The 19,865-nt window shown below is 42.5% G+C and overlaps 1 protein-coding gene and 1 long non-coding RNA gene across 4 annotated transcripts in view; one reads left to right on the top strand and one right to left on the bottom strand.

The window, feature by feature from the left end:
* The window catches only part of SLC44A2 (solute carrier family 44 member 2 (CTL2 blood group)), an 85,029-nt gene that overhangs the window by 18,633 nt on the left and 46,531 nt on the right, over positions 1–19,865 (top strand). For 2 of the 3 annotated variants that reach the window (XM_067464085.1, XM_060763496.2), the window contains exons 2-4: positions 15,060–15,108; positions 15,744–15,817; positions 19,292–19,376. In XM_067464085.1, the coding sequence (XP_067320186.1) occupies positions 15,060–15,108; positions 15,744–15,817; positions 19,292–19,376 (208 nt within the window). Of the gene's footprint in view, positions 1–4,117; positions 4,353–15,059; positions 15,109–15,743; positions 15,818–19,291; positions 19,377–19,865 lie in introns of those variants that run through there. The other variant, XM_060763494.2, reaches the window with a different exon arrangement.
* The window catches only part of LOC137096099 (uncharacterized), a 138,420-nt gene that overhangs the window by 96,184 nt on the left and 22,371 nt on the right, over positions 1–19,865 (bottom strand). The window lies entirely within an intron of this gene.

Below are 19,865 nucleotides of genomic sequence, written 5' to 3'. Positions count from 1 at the left end.
GACTGAGATCCCCATTGGCTGATACCTATACTAGGACAGGGCTACTTAAACATTTCCACTTCAAACTTCTTTTGACATGAGAAATGTTTATGTGACCCCAGATATATAAGTATACAAAATAAATATAAGAATCAAACATTTACTGATAATAAATCAGCATCTGCAAGGATTGCTAAACAGGCTGGTTTCTCTTTTTATGAAGTATAGCTGAAGCATCTCATCCAGAGTCCACTATAAACACTGCACAACAGTTTTATGCAAATGTCTAAACAGTCACATTTAGAAAACTAGCCAAATTTTTCAGGACCCAAACATTGAGCTTAAGGGGACCACATTTGGAGTCAGGACCCACCATTTAAGAAGCAGTGAATTAGGACAGTTAACAAAGTAAAAACCCAAGAAACATATAAGAATATAGAAAGGATATCTTCCCTTAACACAAGGAAATGCTAGACTTACCAAATGACAATGCTTATTGGAAATGAAAAGTTCCAGGCACTGACCACAAAATCCTCTATGGTGATGTTCAGTGAAATTTCTGTAGGGAAGCAGAAAGCAGAGTCATCAGAGCTATAAACACAACCAGTTCTTTTTACTCAGTGTGTATGTGTTGTATGTTGACTTATGTTGAGCCCATCAATCTTACCAGGAGGGGGTTAGGTGTTGTTGTTTTTTTTGTCGTGTCAGGAGCGACTTGAGAAACTGCAAGTTGCTTCTGGTGTGAGAGAATTGGCCGTCTGCAAGGACGTTGCCCAGGGGACGCCCGGATGATTTGATGTTTTTATCATCCTTGTGGGAGGCTTCTCTCATGTCCCTGTATGAGGAGCTGGAGCTGATAGAGGGAGCTCATCTACCTCTCCCCGGATTTGAACCTGCAACCTGTCGGTCTTCAGTCCTGCCGGCACAGGGGTTTAACCCACTGCGCCACTGGATAGGTAAGGAGCATGCAGAGGTGGTTTGCCAATTCATTTCCTTCAAATTATAGCACATAGTACATCGTATGCTTTGATTGTCTCACATCTAACTACTAATCCAGGGCTGATTCTGCTTAGCTCCCAAGATTGGATGAGATCTGGTGCCCAAAAGACAGTAGCTGTTTTTTGTAGATTAGGTATCAATTCATACTCAAAAATGTCAAGTCATACTCAAAAATGAAAGCATGTCAGTTGCACTAGCTGCAGTGTTTGATTATGTAGAAAATGGTACGTACATTGAAATATTTGTGCAACAATGCCAGACCTCTCATTATGCTGTCTGTGCTTCATGGGAGTTGTCATCTGAAACATGTGGAAAGCCACATGAGGAGTTTAGAGTTCAGAGTTTCAATCCTTATTATATTGGTTGCTTTCAGAAAACCATATGAGGTGACTCTTACTAGCTAGGTTCAGGGATACTATAAAGTGTTGTCTTTTCCTCCCCTGATACTTTCCTTCTCCCATTTTAGCTTAAAAGGGAAGGACTGAGGATCCTATGACTCATTAGAAGTTGCTAAACTTTAAAAATGAGTTCCACTACATTGCGTCTTCCTGTGCCCTAGGAAAGACCTATGGATAGAAGGTCTGCTGATATTGTTGTTTCCCATATTTTTCCATGTTCTGGAACACAGGTTCAGTTTTGTAGATTAAAAATAGAGAGGTACACTTCTGTATAGAAAAAATGTACAGATATTTTCATTATGGTGGGTCTGGAAGCCACTTTAATGCCCTCGGACACAGGGAACCACGTGGACACTGTGTCACTCTGTGTGTATGTGCTTTTAAATTACCTGTTGACTTATGGTGACTCCATGAGTTTTTGTGGGCTTTAAAAAAAAAGACAGGGAAAATATAGACATAGTTTTGCCAGTTCCTTCCTTTGAAACAAAGACTACAGCTCCAAGTATTTGTTGTCAGTCTCCCATCCAATTACTAACAGGGCGGCCCCTGGATAGTCTTCAAGATCAGACAGGATCTGGTGCTACTGAAAGCCTTGTTCTTTTCCCCTGTTCCAAAGGGTATGGACCTCAGGATACACTCAACATTAATTTTTCAAGATGCACTCCAGCTTGGAATATGGCTCTTTCTGTGATCATACTTTGAGAATCAGGAGGAAAAGGGAGGGGGGCATGTCTATCCTGTCCTTAGAAAATTCAGATTAATTTATGCAAGAACACTGTCTGTGTGTGGTTATCCTATCCTCCTTCCAGTTTTTCTTTCTGTTTTTTTCTCTCAAAATTCTATTCATTCTTCTATCTGGCCCTAAAATATAGGGCCTGGAGGCAAGTTTCTATATCATGCCCTGAATGTAGATAAGCAAAAAGAGGGGAGAGGGCAGAGCTGAATTCATTCTTTACTAATTTGCCAGAGGCAGAGCATGAAAATAGATTCATAAAACATTTGGAGTGAGTTGTTTGATTTTGTTCAGGAGCAGTGGATGTATTGCTCTCCAAATTTTGCGGGGAGTGCAGCTTGCGATAGGTTAGCTTATATATACGATCAAAACCAGTCCCTACTGCTAGATCTGTAAATGAAATGAGTAAAATTAGAATCTCCACTTCTGTCTCTCTCGGTCCCAATGGCTGAGGAGAAAGTCAGGAGAAGAGGTGACTTTTGGTGCAGACGCCGGGGTCTTCAGGCATGCCTCCGGACCCAAAGCGGGCCAGGCAAGGGAGCAAGTGTGGCAAGTGTAGTTACTGGGATGCATAGTTCACCTACAATCCAAGAGCATGCTGAACTCCACCAATGATGGAATTGAACCAAATATGGCACACAGAACTCCCACGATGAACAAAAAATATATATCAATGACTGGTTGCGGGGGGGGGGGGGGGGGGGGCAAAATACTGTTTGCTTACTTTGAAAATTACCTAGGGCCACCTCAATATCCCCATGCATATGGGATATATTGAGTATAGTGATCAGATCATGATATGAATAAACATAACAGTTTATGGCACAAGGATTACGAGAACGGATTCTGATTTCATATTGAGGCGTTATGAATTGTTAATGATTGTTTGATTTTGTTGCTGTATATGATGTGTTTTAATTGTTTAGGATATTGTTGTGATAGTATTGATGTTATTGTGATAATTTAATTGTGTAAACCGCATTGAGTCGCCTTATCAGGCTGAAAAATGCGGTATAGAAATAAAGCAAATAAATAAATAAATAAATAAATAAATAATAAATCAGGGGTCCTCAAACTAAGGTCCCCGGGGGCTGGATGCGGCCCTCCAAGGTAATTTACCCGGCCTTCGCTCAGGGTCAACCTAAGTCTGAAACGACTTGAAAGCACACAACAACAACAACAACAATCCTATCTCATGAGCCAAATGCAGGCCCACACTTCCCATTGAGATACTAATAGAATCATAGAATCATAGAGTTGGAAGAGACCTCATGGGCCATCCAGTCCAACCCCCTGCCAAGAAGCAGGAATATTGCATTCAAATCACCCCTGACAGATGGCCATCCAGCCTCTGTTTAAAAGCTTCCAAAGAAGGAGCCTCCACCACACTCCGGGGCAGAGAGTTCCACTGCTGAACGGCTCTCACAGTCAGGAAGTTCTTCCTCATGTTCAGATGGAATCTCCTCTCTTGTGGTTTGAAGCCATTGTTCTGTGTCCTAAGTTTATATTTGTTAAAACTGTTCTTCATTTTAATTATTGTATTGTTTTAAAGTGATTTTTGCACTACAAATAAGATATGTGGTATGCATAGGAATTCATTCATGTTTATTTCAAATTATAATCCGGCCCTCCAGCAGTTTGAGGGACTGTGACCTGGCCCTCTGTTTAAAAAGTTTGTGGACCCCTGGTTTAAATAATGCACCAGTAAGGCCTTTTCGCGAACCACCATGAGAATTTGGGGGGGGCTGAAGCCCCTCAAGCCCCCCCCCCCCCTTGGCTACATGCCTGCCTTGGCATATTGGGAATTTGGTTAAGCTGTTAAAAATCAGGAGTAAAACACGTTTTTTTGTATGACTTGAAAAATTTCGGGGGTAGTTTGAACCCAACTGCCCCCTTGGCTCCAAGCTTAGGAGACACCCCCTTCTTCCTCAGTTTCCCGCCCAAAGTCCGTTTGGCCTTCACTTGAGGGGGGCGAGGCAGGGCCAGGCCCCCTCCTGCAAGGGCAAGGCGAGGGCCTCCCTTGCTTTCCCTCCATGCCTTGTTCAGGTTTGGCCAGTTCGGGTCCCGAAAGGGAGCGGCCTCATTGGGCGCCGCCTCAGCAGCTGACTGACTGGGGAAGGAAGGAGGGAGGGGAGGAAGGGAGAAAGAAAGACAGAAAGAAAGAGAGAAGAAAGGAGGAAAGAGAGAGGAGAGGAAGGCGGCCGGGATGGCGCGCGACGAGGAGAACTATTACGGCAAGCACGGTAGGTAATGAGGCGCAGGGAAGGGAAGCTTTGTTCTGTGAGGGAGGGGGCAGCATTTAGGGCCCAAGGCCCCTCCCTTTGGCCCCTTTCCTGACTTTTCACACACACCCCTCTGTTCCTAAGCAGAGGAAACTGATTGGGAATTGCGTGGGCGGGAAATAAAAGCCTCCAAAGCTAAGGAGGAGTGGGAATAGGTTTGGGTGAGGGGTCTCCCCGTCTCCTTTGAGCGCCACGTGCAGGCCTGCCTCTGAGAGGCCAGGGACGTCAATCATATCACCATTCCTTTGGGCGGTGGGTTGGCAGGGATCTCCTGCCTTGCTTCTCTGGCCTGCTGTGATTTCCTTCCAGGCTTGTAGGGACTGGCAAGAGTGGCTCAGAGGCTGGAGACTGCATCCAGGCCGTCCCCGAGTTAGAATCATAAGAGTTGGAAGATACCTCATGGGCCATCCAGTCCAACCCCCTGCCAAGAAGCAGGAAAATTGCATTCAAAGCAACCCCGACAGATGGCCATCCAACCTCTGTTTAAAACCACTCAACCTTCCTAATGCTGCGACCCTTGAATAAAGTTTGTCATGTTGTGAAACAGTTAGGACATTAAGATCGTCTGGGGAGGCCCTGCTCTCGGTCCCGCCGGCTTCACAAGCACGCCTGGCGGGGACGAGAGACAGGGCCTTCTCAGTGGTGGCCCCTCGGCTGTGGAACGCCCTTCCTGCAGATATTAGATCGACCCCCTCCTTGCTGGCATTCCGGAGGAAAGTAAAGACCTGGCTGTTTGAACAGGCATTCGACTAATCAAATCAAATCAAAACATTTATTTCGGTCATTGACCAGCATTCGACTAAGCCAGTGGTTCTCAAGCTTCCTAATGCCGCAACCCTTTAGTAGAGTTCCTCATGTGGTGGTGACCCCCAAACATAACATTATTTTTGTTGCTACTTCATAATTGTAATTTTGCTACTGTTATGAATCGTAATGTAAATATCTGATATGCAGGATGTATTTTCAAATCCAAAATACCTGGTATGCCCAAATTTGAATACTGGTGGGATGGGGGTGATTGATTTTGTCATTTGGGAGTGTTGGAGTTGCTGGGATTTATAGTTCACCTAAAATCAAAGAGCCTTCTGAACTCCACCAATGATGGAATTTAATCAAACTTGGCACACAGAATTCCCATGACCAAGAGAAAATCCTGGGAGGGTCTGGTGGACATTGACCTTGAGTTTTTGGAGTTGTAGTTCACCTACACCCAGATAACACTGTGGGCTCAAACAATGGTGGATCTGGACCAAACTTGGTACAAATACTCAACATGCCCAAATGTGATCACTGGTGAAGTTTGGGGTAAATAGATCTTGACATTTGGGAGTTGTAGTTGTTGGGATTTATAGTTCACCCACAATGAAATAGTATTAAATTGAGCTCAGAAGTAGACCGGCAGCCAGTGGAGCTGACACAACAAGGTGGTATGGTCCCTGTTCCACTGCTGAATGGCTCATAGTCAGGAAGTTCTTCCTAATGTTCAAGTGCAATCTCCTTTCTTATAGTTTGAAGTCATTGCTCCGCATCCTAGTCTCCAGGGCAGCAGAAAACAAGTTCGCTCCCTCCTCCCTATGACTTCCAATCACGTATTTATACATAGTTATCATGTCTCCTCTCAGCCTTCTCTTCTTCAGGCTAAACATGCCCACCCAGCTCTTTAAGCCGCTCCTCATAGGGCTTGTTCTCCAAACCCACGATCATTTTAGTCGTCCTCCTCTGGACACTTTCCAGTTTGTCAATATCCCTCTTCAATTGTGGTACCCAGAATTGGACACAATATTCCAGGTGTGGTCTGACCAAGGCAGAATAGAGGGGTAGCATGACTTCCCTGGATCTAGACACTAGACTCCTATTGATGCAGGCCAATGTTGGCTTTTTTTTTGCCACCGCATCATATTGTTGGCTCATGTTTAACTTCTTGTCCACGAGGACTCCAAGATCTTTTTCACACGTACTGCTCTCGAGCCAGGCATTGTCCCCCATTCTGTATCTTTGCATTTCATTTTTCTTTCTAAGTGGAGTATCTTGCATTTGTCACTTCATTTTGTTAGTTTTGACCCATCTCTCTAATCTGTTAAGAGTTACAAACATCCAACTTACAGACCACTCTGGTGCCTTCCAGACAGGCCCAGTTTCCCAGGATTGGAACCACGTTTTTTGCTTTAAACTGGATTAGGATAAACAGAAAACCTGGGATCAGATCCTGGGATAGAGGGCCTGTCTGATAGGACCCTCACAGTTAAGAATTAGGGTGAGACAACAGGAAGTGAGAGAATCTACCTTTAGGGAGGGAAATTCACTACTGAAAAAGTTACTATTTTTATATACACACGGGTGGATCAAAAAGTTTTGCCTCTTGTGTCATTAAAGATTATATGCTTGAACACAGGTAAAGATAAAGGTTTTCCTCTGACATTACGTCCAGTCATGTCAGACTCTGCGGGGTGGTGCTCATCTCCATTTCTAAGCCAAAGAGCTGGCATTGTCCATAGACGCCTCCAAGGTCATGTGGCCAGCATGACTTCATTGAGTGCCTTTACCTTCCTGCAGAAGCGGTACCTATTGATCTATTCACATTTTTATGTTTTCGAACTGCTAGGTTGGAAGAAGCTGGGGCTAACAGTAGGAGCTCACCCCATTCCCCGGATTTGAACCGATGACCTTTCGGTCAGCAAGTTCAGCAGCTCAGCAGTTTAACCCACTACACCCAGAACTGCGTAAGATACTCGATCTGAGACCTTCGCAGGACAGAATATAGCCAGACAAATCTTTTCATTGATTTTGAAAATAGGCTTTTATAAATGCAGACTAAAATAACATTTGTCTTGTTTGCTGTGGCATCACATTCCTAGTTCATGTTAAGCTGATGATCAGCAACAGGCCCAAGGCCTTTTTCCCATGTAGTTCTGCTGAGCCATGTATTCTCCACCAGTAACTATGCATTAGGGCTTTGTAGGCTAAATGCATTTGCATTTGCCTGTATTGAATTTCACTTTATTAATTTTTGTCCAATTTCTATTATTATTATTATTATTATTATTATTATTATTACATGCATTTCTACCCCGCTCTTCTCCCCCCAAAAGGGGACTCAGGGCGGCCTCACATAAGCATCATGTGATGCTGTCGACATATAAACAAGGGTTACAATTAAAACAGTAAAAATCATTAAAACAGATACATTACCAAGTTCATTAAACAATTAATTAAGATGCCAGTTAAAACCAAGACCAATTCAGGTAAATCCAATATCACATATGTCCTAACTTTGCTTCCAGTTGTCACTATCCACTAGACGAACGCCTGATCCCAAAGCCAAGTCTTTGATTGTCCTCTAAAGTTCAGGAGGGAGGTGGCCATCCTGATGTCCTTAGGGAGTGAGTTCCACAGACGGGGGGCCACTGCCGAGAAGGCCCTATCCCTCGTCCCCACCAACCATGTTTGTGAGATTGGTAGGATCGAGAGCAGGGCCTCTTCAGACAATCTTAAGTTTTGTGATGGTTCGTAACAGGAGATACGTTCGGATAGGTAATATAGTTTGGCAATGTCATTTTGAATTCTGTTCCTATCTTCCACTATGTTATCCGCCCTTCTCAATTTTGTATCATCTCCAAACTTGCTCCAATTCCCTCTACCCTGTCATCTGAGTCATTGATGAAAAATGTTGAAGAGTAACTAATTACCATGGAACAAAACCCTGAGGCATTCCAGTTTGAAGTGTAGCCATAAATGATGATTTTGAGCATGCTTTTCCAACCAATTACAGATCTTTCAGTATTCCCTTTATTCCCATTATTCCCATTAGATCAATTTCCTAATCAAAATAGTATGGGGTACCTGATCAAATGCTTTACTGAAACATCCATAGCATTCTCACTTTCTATCAAATTAGTCACCTGCATTTTAGAAAATATAATATTTGGGTTGTAGGTTTTTTCAGGCTATATGGCCATGTTCTAGAGGTATTCTCTCCAGACGTTTCGCCTGCATCTATGGCAATCATCCTCAGAGGTAGTGAGGTCTGTTGGAACTAAGAAAATGGGTTTATATATCTGAGGAATGACCAGGTTGGGACAAAGAACTCTTGTCTGTTGGAGCTAGGTGTGAATGTTTCAACTGACCACCTTGATTAGCATTTGATGGCCTGGCAGTTGCTTGGTGTGGCTTGTTAGTACCTGGGACAATCTTTTGTTGAGAGGTGATTAGATGTCCCTGATTGTTTCCCCTCTGTTGTTTTGCTGTTGTAATTTTAGAGTTTTTTAATACTGGTAGCCAGATTTTGTTCATTTTCATGGTTTCCTCCTTTCTGTTGAAATTGTCCACATGCTTGTGGATTTCAATGGCTTCTCTGTGTAGTTTGGCATGGTGGTTGTTAGAGTAGTCCAGCATTTCTGTGTTCTCAAATAATATGCTGTGTCCAGGTTGTTTCATCAGGTGCTCAACAAAAGATTGCCCCAGGCACTAACAAGCCACACCAAACAACTGCCAGGCCATCAAATCCTAATCAAGGTGGTCTGTTGAAACATTCCTTGCCATAGATGCAGGCGAAACATCAGGAGAGAATGCCTCTAGAACATGGCCATATAGCCTGAAAAAATTTACAACAACCCAATAATAATAATAATAATAATAATAATAATAATAATAATAATATGAAAGAACAAGACAATATTGAAAATGAAGAAGAATTTTAACCAACATAAACTTCCCAGTATTTCAATGGGAAGTGTGGGCCTGCTTTTGGCTGATGAGAAAGTCAAGTTAATTAGGTTTGTTGTTGTGTGCCTTCAAGTCATTTCAGTGTAGGGTGGGAGGTGGGTAGGGTGGGAGGTGGGTAGGGTGGGAGGTGGGTAGGGTGGGAGGTGGGTAAATTACATTGGAGGGCCACATTCGGCCTGCTAGCCTTAGTTTGTGAATCCCTGTATTAGAGGAAGAAGAGGAAGCAAACTATACTTCCTTCCTTCAGCACTTGGTATCTGGACAGGGAGAAGCCTGTAGCAATTGCTCCATCTGAATGACTGATTGTTCATCCTGAACAGGAATAGTCAGAGCGACTTCACATGTTTCTAAGAGTTTGGTTTGCTTGCTTTAGGGTTGTTGGGGTGTTTTTGTCAGTCCATTGAACATTTCCTTTTGGCTGTGATGGGGGTATTGTATTTTACTCAGTTTTACCTGCAGTTGAGCCCCCAGTGGCGCAGTGGGTTAAACCCCTGTGCCGGCAGGACTGAAGACCAACAGGTCGCAGGTTCAAATCCGGGGAGAGTGCGGATGAGCTCTGCCCGTCAGCTCCAGTTCCCCACGTGGGGACATGAGAGAAGCTTCCCACAAGGATGGTAAAACATCAAAAAACATCTGGGCGCCCCCTGGGTAACATCCTTGCAGATGGCCAATTGTCTCACACCAGAAGTGACTTGCAGTTTCTCAAGTCATTCCTGACACGAAAAAGATGAACCCAATAAACAATGGCCCTCCTTATGGCCCTCATCAGACGCTGGGTTGTCCCGATCCCCACCCCCGATCTCTTCATACTTTAAAAACACTTTCAATACAGATTCACTTGTATTTAATGTGTGTAGAAACTGAGGTTTATGAAGTTGAGTAGCAAGGAATATACAGAATAAAGGCCTTATTTAGTCCATCCTTCACATGTATGGGTATGACTGTTCAGATTTAATTTTTTACTGATTTTATGTGTTCTCTCTAGAATTAATAAGATCCTCCAGCAGAAAATGACCATAGAGTTGTTCTGGAAGACTTAGAGAATCCTAGAAATAATACTTCTCTAAACATTTGTAAGCCATCTAGCATTATGTTACGGTCAACTTCTGGCAGATAAAATCTTTCAGGTAAAAAAAATAGTGTTTTATTTAGCTAATGTGGAGGGCTGACTGTATATAGCAGGGGTCCTCAAACTAAGGCCCGGGGGCCAGATATGGCCCTCCAGGGTCATTTACCCGGCCCTCGCTCAGGTTCAATCTAAGTCTGAAACGACTTGAAAGCAGACAACAACAACAATCCTATCTCATCAGACAAAAACAGGCCCACACTTCCCATTGAAATATTAATAAGTTTATATTTGTTAAAATTGTTCTTCATTTTAATTATTGTATTGTTTTTAAGTGTTTTTGCACTACAAATAAGATATGTGCAGTGTGCACAGGAATTCATTCATGTTTCTTTCAAATTATAATCTGACCCTCCAACAGTTTGAGGGACTGTGACCTGGCCCTCTGTTTAAAAAGTTTGAGGACCCCTGGTATATAGTCAGAAAAACTTGTAGTTTGTTATAGTTTGTCATGTGAGCCGGCAGGCCTGAAGACTGACAGGTTGCAGGTTCGAATCCGGGGAGAGTGTTGATGAGCTCCCTCTATCAGCTCCAGCTCTCCATGCGGGACATGAGAGAAGCCTCCCACAAGGATGGTAAAACATCAAAACATCCGGGCGTCCCCTGGCAACGTCCTTGCAGACAGCCAATTCTTTCAAACCAGAAGCGACTTGCAATTTCTCAAGTCGCTCCTGACACGACAAAAAAAAAACAACAACCCTGCAGTTGACCCTCTTTCCACCCCCAGGAAAGGCTGCTCTTCATAGTTGTGAAAAGTAGTCTCTTGAACTTATTTAATTGAAAAGTCGCCAGCCCTTTACAAAAGTTGCTTGTAATTAAAAATGTGATGAATTTCTTTTCAAATGGATCCAAAAGACAAGAGCATTCATGAAATGCCTGATTTTTTGAAACTTATGAATCTCAGATGATTAACTTTGGCTTGGTCAGAATTTCCTCTTATGAACAGGGAAAGGATATGAGAAAGGATGTTGTTTCCAGGGAGTAAAATTAGGTTGGCACGCTTCCATTGGTATTTGTAGCCAAGACAAGGCAGCAGCAAGGCTGGGTGACAGAGGGAGTCTCTGGGATTTGGCTGCCAGTGCAGCTGCGAGGGGCCAAAATAGAAGTCCTGCTACTGGGGATTTTCCTTCACCACCAACCTGCCTGTCTCCCCTAGATATAACTTCTGTTCAGGGCGTTCATTCATATTGCTTTCACAGCAGTGGACCACATTTGAGTTTTCTAGAAATGCTGGGGATGTTCTTTTAAGAATTTAGGGCCAAGTATGGGGTACTCTTAGCACAGTGTTGGAGTCACAGACATTTTTGGCAACAGTAAAAAGTTTCTAAATGCCATCCATTTATACAAATCTGTTAGCAATCCCCATTTTGTCTTTTGTTTGTGTTCCAGAGTGAGAACAAATACTGAAAGCAGATTTTCTGCTAAGCGTAGCAGGCTTTGCTGAAGAATCTTTGGGGGCTGTTTTTTCCAAAATATTTCTAGTGAGATTTGTGGGTGTCTGTGTCAGGCTGGACAAACCTGTATAATTGCCAGCTTTAGTCTGGAGCACTCAGGAAGAAACATGTTCTGCTACTAGGTCCCAGATCGCTTTCCTATTAACTTTGTAGCTAGGCAGAAGAAAGGAGCCTTTCCCTGTCAGTTGTGGGAGGTACATTGGCTGGATTACTCCTCTCAATCTACAAGGCCTGCAGAAGAGCCAAGATTGATGGTTCCTTGATGTGGAGGAAGTGTCAAGTTCTCATGTGGCTAGAGAAACTAGGCATTTTCAAAGCTGTTCAGTGTTTGGTTTGCATTGTGTTTTTTCTCTCTGTTTTCTCCTCCAGTATTTGCATTAAGGGAAGTCAGCAAGTCGCTGCATTTTGAGCCTTTGCCAACAAAAAAGCTGTTAAACTCAGTAACTTTGCATTTCAAGGTGAAACATGAAATACGAATTAACTAAACGAACTAGTGCAATAGTACTGGAATGGCTCAAGGCATACGTCTTAACCTTGAAATCTCAGGCTGACTGGGGACTGGGCCAAATTGTTCCTAAAAGATTCTTGAAAAAGTACTTCTTGAAGGTAGCTGTAGAGCAGTGTTTCTCAACCTGGGGGTTGGAACCTCTGGGGAGGAGGGGGTTGCGAGGCGGGGTCAGAGGGGTTGCCACTGAACATCAGAAAATGCAATATTTTCTGTTCGTCATGAGGGCTCTGTGTAGGAAGTTTGGCCAAATTCTATCGTTGGTGAGGTTCAGAATGCTCTTTTGATTGTAGCTGAACTATAAATCCCAGCAACTACAACTCATAGAATCATAGAGTCAAAGAGTTGGAAGACACCTCATGGGCCATCCAGTCCAACCCCCTGCCAAGAAGCAGGAATATTGCATTCAAATCACCCCTGACAGATGGCCATCCAGCCTCTGTTTAAAAGCTTCCAAAGAAGGAGCCTCCACCGCACTCCGGGGCAGAGAGTTCCACTGCTGAACGGCTCTCACAGTCAGGAAGTTCTTCCTCATGTTCAGATGGAATCTCCTTTCTTGTAGTTTGAAGCCATTGTTTCGCGTCCTAGTCTCCGGGGAAGCAGAAAACAAGCTTGCTCCCTCCTCCCTGTGGCTTCCTTTCACATATTTATACATGGCTATCATATCTCCTCTCAGACTTCTCTTCCTCAGGCTAAACATGCCCAGATCCTTAAGCCGCTCCTCATAGGGCTTGTTCTCCAGACCTTTGATCATTTTAGTCGCCCTCCTCTGGACACATTCCAGCTTGTCAATATCTCTCTTGAATTGTGGTGCCCAGGTGTGGTCTAATCAAAGCAGAATAGAGAGGTAGCATTACTTCCCTAGATCTAGACACTATGCTCCAATTGATGCAGGCCAAAATCCCATTGGCTTTTTTTGCCGCCACATCACATTGTTGGCTCATGTTTAACTTGTTGTCCACGAGGACTCCGAGATCTTTTTCACACTCCCAAATATCCAGATCTATTTTTGCCAAACTCCACCAGTGTTCACATTTGGGCATATTGAGTATTCATGCCAAGTTTGGTCCAGATCCATCCGTTGTTTGGGTCCACAGTGCTCTCTGGATGTACGTGAACTACAATTCCAGAACTCAAGGTCAATGCCCACCAAACCCTTCCATTTTTCTGTTGGTCATGGGGAGTTGTGTGTGCCAAGTTTGGTTCAATTTCATCGTTGATGGAGTTCAGAATGCTCTTTGATGGTAGGTTAGCTATAAATTCCAGCAACTAACTCTCTAATGACTAAATCAATCCTCCCTCAATCCCATCTGCTGGAGCTAGTTGTGAATATAAACCCTTTTCCTAGTTCCAACAGACCTCACTATCTCTGAGGATGCTTGCCATAAATGCAGGCGAAACGTCAGGAGAGAATGCCTCTAGACCATGGCCATATAGCCCGAAAAAAAACCTACAACAACCCAGTGATTCTGGCCATGAAAGCCTTCGACAATTTTTCTAATTGTTTAACTTTGTTTCAACTATTTTATCTTATGAATTTTTAACAATCCCTTTTTCAATATTTGTGCCTACTTTTAGTCTTAATCTGGGAAAAAGGCAGGAAATAATGATAATGCTGGACCACTCCAACAACCACCATGTCAGACTACACAGAGAAGCCATTGAAATCCACAAGCATGTGGACAATTTCAACAGAAAGGAAGAGACCATGAAAATGAACAAAATCTGGCTACTAGTATTAAAAAAACTCTAAAATTACAACAGCAAAACAGCAGAGAGGAAACAACCAGGCACATCTTAACACCTCTCAACAAAAGATTCCCCCAGGCTCAGCCAAGCCTTTCAATGCTAATGAAGGTGGTCAGTTAAAACATTCACACTTAGCTCCAGCAGAGAAGAGCTCTTTGCCCCACCCCAGTCATTCCACAGATATATAAACCCATTTTCCTAATTCCAACAGACCTCACTACCTCTGAGGATGCTTACCATAGATGCAGGTGAAACGTCAGGAGAAAATGCCTCTAGAACATGGCCATATAGCCCGAAAAAACCCACAAGAACCTAATGATAATGATAACCGTAACAATTTTGCCATACGTTTAGATCCACTTGGACCATGTTAAGAACCAGAGGAGGGTGTTTTTTTCAAAGTGGTTTGCTTCTGGTTTTTAAAAGGGCATTTCTTGTGTCTAACAGTGCCCATGGAAGTCCTCAACATATGGGTCCCAGAAATGGTTCTATAGGGTGCACTTTGCCCAGCCTAGCATAGGAGGAAAAAAAAATATTTTTCATCCTTGTAATATCCTTTGGTACTACAAATATTACAAATACAAGGCCTTACTTTCTTTGTCTCTGGTCACTCTTTTTTCCAGTTACCATTTCCCTAAAAATGCTGAAAACTATTAGAAAGTGATTTGACTGAACTTCTTTTGCTTAGTTGGAGCCTCTAAAATGGCACAACGAATAGATATGCAGCAAGTGAAGCTTTCTCCTTTGAATTTCTGCCCATCAAACAAGCCAAGAAAACAGCAGTGATAAGTGTTTGTTCATCCCATCCAAAGGATGTTCACAGCTTTTCTATGAAAATGGGCTGTGATTTGGTGGCAGAACATAGGATTTGCGTGAAGAACACTCCATAGTCAATTTTCATATCACTGAATGTAAAATTCTGGAGGATGGTTGCCAGAGTAGACAGTATTGGGTTTGATAGTTTCCCTCCTATTTTCCATTCATTTCAATGAGGCTCTAATGAGAAACTGGATTCCCAAAATGGATGGATGTAGACAAATAATTTATCCATTTTTCATATTCTTTCCTTCCATGACTGCATAACTCATTGTATTCTTTGCCTTCTTTTCTAGGAACACCTCAAAAGTATGATCCAACTTTCAAAGGCCCTATTTATGACAGGTAAGCACACAAATGGAAAACAGTGTGATATTTTGAAAAATGTGTTTGGAGGGCAAAATGAGAAGGGGGTTATCTTCTTCGGCTTGACTTCTCCCCACTGCCCTCCTTTTATAAAGCAGAGATTGCATGATGACACAAGATTAATGGTGAATACAGTTTTGACAGTGTATATATTACTGACATCCATAAGAGATCCAGGCTGTTTGAATTAACATTTCCCCCTTTTCTTAGGTTTTATTAATTATTACATATCGGCCATGATTTTTTGATATGTCTTCATTGAGCGACATCAGTTGCTTTAACTTTATCTGCATCTTTTGTTCCGCACCTTTCTCAATCAGTTATTAATATTTGTGCTACTGTTTGAGAAATAGTGTAAAATGATTCAAATTAGAAATTGAAATTTAATTAGGTTTTAATTTTGGGAGTATGTTTGGAGGGTAGCATAAAAATATAGTAAATTGACCCTGAAGGAGCTGGGGGTGGTGACGGCCAACAGGGAGCTCTGGCATGGGCTGGTCCATGAGGTCACGAAGAGTCAGAAACGACTGAACGAATGAACAGCTACAACAAATTTGATAGAAACTAAGTGCTGAAAGAAACAGTGCTCTTAATGGAGTCATTTTCTCCTTCAGGGGCTGCACAGATATCATTTGCTGCATCCTGCTCCTGGTTGCTATTGTGGGCTACGTTGCTGTGGGAGTTGTCGGTATGTATGCTCCTTCTTTTCCTGGCTCCAGGGATCACTAGTCGCACTAGACTTGCTGCAAACTGGATGTTATAGTTGGAGGAGGGAAATCTAATGGGCAAGAAGGTGCATTGCCCTAAGAAGTGGGGTGGGCACCGAGTTAAAAAAGAAGCAACCACACAAAATAATTGAAGGCTATTGAATTGTTGAAAAGATCTTTCCCTGTTTAGTCTCAATTCTTCAATTATTGCACCAAAGACTGGGAAAAGATGTCTACTGTAGATCTTGGAAATCTTACCTATTTATATGATAGTTCTCATCTAGTGGCTTCACTGGCTGAGAATTTTATTTATTTATTTATTTATTTATTTATTTATTTACTGTCCTTGTATACCGCCGTTTCTCAGCCTAATTGGCGACTCAACGCGGTTTACAACAAAATATACAGTGCACAGTATACAATTAAAACCATAAAAAACATAATACACAATATTACACGAAATCACAATCCAATACATCTCCTAACTAAAATCGTGGTCCAATTGCATCATCCATATTACCAATCCGTAATCAACACATTCATTGCACCGAATTAGCCAAATGCCTGCTTGAACATCCAAGTTTTTAGTCTTCTTCGGAATACGATCAGCGAGGAGGCTAATCTTACCTCCATGGGAAGGGCGTTCCAGAGCCGAGGGGCCACCACAGAAAAGGCCCTGTCTCTCGTCCCCGCCAGCCGCACCTGTGAAGCAGGCGGGATAGAGAGCAAGGCCTCCCCAGAAGATCTTAGGGTCCTGGTGGGCTGATAGGCCGAGATACGTTTGGATAGGTAGGTTGGGCCAGAACCGTTTAGGGCTTTAAAGGCCAGCGCCAGCACTTTGAATTGAGCCCGGTAGCAAATCGGCAGCCAGTGGAGCTGGTGCAGCAGAGGAGTTGTGTGCTCCCTGCGCTCCGCTCCAGTTAGTATCATGGCTGCTGACGATTGGACTAATTGCAGTCATGTTCTCAACCTAGAACTCCGGGAGATTTTGGTACTGGCTGAGAAATGCTGGCTAGGAATGTGGCCTAAATCTGTTGAAAGCATTCAAGGAATAGAAGCCTAAACAAATGGAAGAAGGCTTTTTAAAAGACTGTGTTCTTGTGAGGTTTTCCAGTGTTTCTCTGGGGCCTATCTCACCATTTACTGTTAAACAGAAATAAAACACAAGGGACTGCTGTGATTCTTAGGAAACCGTGATTGCCGTAAGGTACAATGTGTTTGTATAGAATCTTATGAAACTTGTCTAACAGTATCTTCACAATACACTTCTTTTTTGTTTTGTATGAGTAGTCATATATATACATATACATATACATATACATATACATATACATATACATACATACATACATATATATATATATATATATATATATATATATATATATAGCTTCGTGCATAATGAGTACCTTAAAAACAAAAGAACCAATGAACGAAATCACACCAAATTTGGCAACAAACCGTCTCACAACACAAGGAGTGACCATCACTCAAAAAATTAGTATTTTGTCATTTGGGAGTTGTAGTTGCTGGGACTTATAGTTCCCCACAGTCACAGAGCATTCTGAACTCCATCAATGATGGAATTGAACCAGACTTGGCACACAGAACTCCCATGACCAACAGAAAATACTGGAAGGGTTTGGTGGGCATTGATCTTGAGTTTGGGAATTGTAGTTCACCTACATCCAGAGAGCACTGTGGACTCAAACAATGATGGATCTGGACCAATCTTGGCACAGGCGCCCAAATATGAACACAGATGGAGTTTAGGGGAAATAGGCCTTGACATTTGGGAGTTGTAGTCAGTGGGATTCACAGTTCACCTACAATCAAAGAGCATTCTGAACCCCACCAACGACAGAATCGGGGCAAACTTCCCACACTGAACCCCCATGAACAACAGAAAATACTTAAGGCCATCCAATCCAACTCCCTTCATCAGGGCAAGAAAACGTAATCAAAGTCCTCCTGACAAAGAGCCATCCAGCCATAGATAGATAGATAGATAGATAGATAGATAGGGAGTTGTAGTTGCTGGGATTTATAGTTCACCTACAACCAAATACCATGATAGAATTGAACCAAATGGGGCATACAGGACTTCCTTGACCAACAGAAAACACTAGAAGGGTTTGGTGAGCATTGACCTTGAGTTTGGGAGTTGTAGTTCACCTACATCCAGAGACTACAATGGACTCAAACAATGATGGATCTGGACCAAACTTGGCGCAAGCACTCAATACGCCCAAATATGAACATAGATGGAGTTTGGGGGAAATAGACCTTGACATTTGGGAGTTGTAGTTACTGGGATTTATAGTCCACCTACAATCAAAGAGTGCTCTGAATCCCACCAACGACAGAATCGGGGCAAACTTCCCACACAGAAACCCCATGACCAACAGAAAATACTTAAGGCTATCCAGTCAAACTCTCTTCACCAGGGCAAGAAAATGTAATCAAAGTCCTCCTGACAAAGAGCCATCCAGCCATAGATATAGATAGATAGATATGATTCACACAAAGAGAGATATAGTATCATAGATTTGAAAGGAACCCCTAAAAAGTACAATGATATGATGCATGTTCCGGAGTAGGCAAACCAGACAATCTCCACATCAACATTGACAAAGGAACAACAATAAAAATGTTTACCCTCAAGCATAAAGAAATTACATATATTAGAAACCAACACTTTCTCATTATTTTCCAGATCACCAGACTGGTCCACAGTAACGCGTGGCAGGGGACAGCTAGTATATCTATAGATATAGATATATAATAAAAAAAACACAACAATAACAACATTGATAGATATATGTGTGTATCAATGTCATTATAGTTGTGTTCTTTTGATCATGTATTTGCATATCTGAACAAGGTTGTGACTGCTTACAGAAAAATTAAAGAGACCTTGGTTGGAGAAAATGTGTAACACCATTAATAGAGAGAAGAGTTGGGTTCAAGTGTCAGTAGCTTTGAATAGTTTGCTCAAGTTAGCTTACTTCATGCGTAGCTTACCTCATGAGTTTGTTCTGAAAGTTTAACAACCAGATACACATCATTGTATCTTGGTGTGTTGGGAGGAGGTTGAAATAAAGGTGTCAATGAAGGCTATATGTTAAGTATTCAAAGTAGTGTCGAAGGCTTTCATGGCTGGAATCACTGGGTTGTTGCAGGTTTTTCGAGCTATATGACTATGTTCTAGAAGCATTCTCTCCTGACATTTTGCCTGCATCTATGGCAAGCATCCTCAGAGGTTCCTCTGAGGATGCTTGCCAGAGATGCAGGTGAAACGCCAGGAAAGAATGCTTCTAAAACACGGCCATAAAGCCCGAAAAACCTACAACAACCCAATTCAAAGTAGCTTCTGGAGAAATCTGGTTGGTGCTACTGCATGTGGAGCAGGAGGGAGCAGTCAGTCACACTGTGGATTTCTGTCTTCTCTTCAGCATGGACACAAGGAGACCCCAGGAAGGTGATCTATCCAACAGACAGCCGCGGCCAGTTTTGTGGCCAGAAGGGAACACCTAATGAGTAGGTATCTGATAGAAACCCTCTTATTTTTTGCACAAGCCGGTGCATGGTCAATGAGATCCTTTGCATTTCAGGGAAATTTTGCCATACATCTCTTCCTGCTGGTGTAGTATCTTTCCACGTCTCTTCTGAGTAGAAAAGGGCAACCTTTCTTTTCTCAAAGTGCAAAAATTCTAGGCCTCATGCCAATCTGATTGTATTTGTCTTACCCATGAAGTAACTCATTAGGGCCCAAAACAACAAAAATGCCTGTATTGTTCCACGATGACTACATTTCCAAGGTATTTTGCCATTGTTAAATCCCCTCATGTTGGTTTAGTCAGTTGCTGTCAGGCTATTTGTGTCCTGTGCCAGAAAAAGTCAGAAAAACAAGCTTTGAGATTGGGAGGGGACCTTCTTTTTTATCTTTGCTTAGCCATTGTTGGCTATGAGTGATATTCTTCTTCACTTTCACTTCACTTTATTTCTTAATTAGTCGCTCTCCACCAA

Source organism: Anolis sagrei, chromosome 2, assembly GCF_037176765.1.
Source record: "Anolis sagrei isolate rAnoSag1 chromosome 2, rAnoSag1.mat, whole genome shotgun sequence".
In the NCBI taxonomy this organism is placed as follows: Eukaryota; Metazoa; Chordata; class Lepidosauria; order Squamata; family Dactyloidae; genus Anolis; species Anolis sagrei.
The sequence above is the reverse complement of the archived record's forward strand: the minus strand, read 5'-3'. Positions and strand labels throughout refer to the sequence as shown.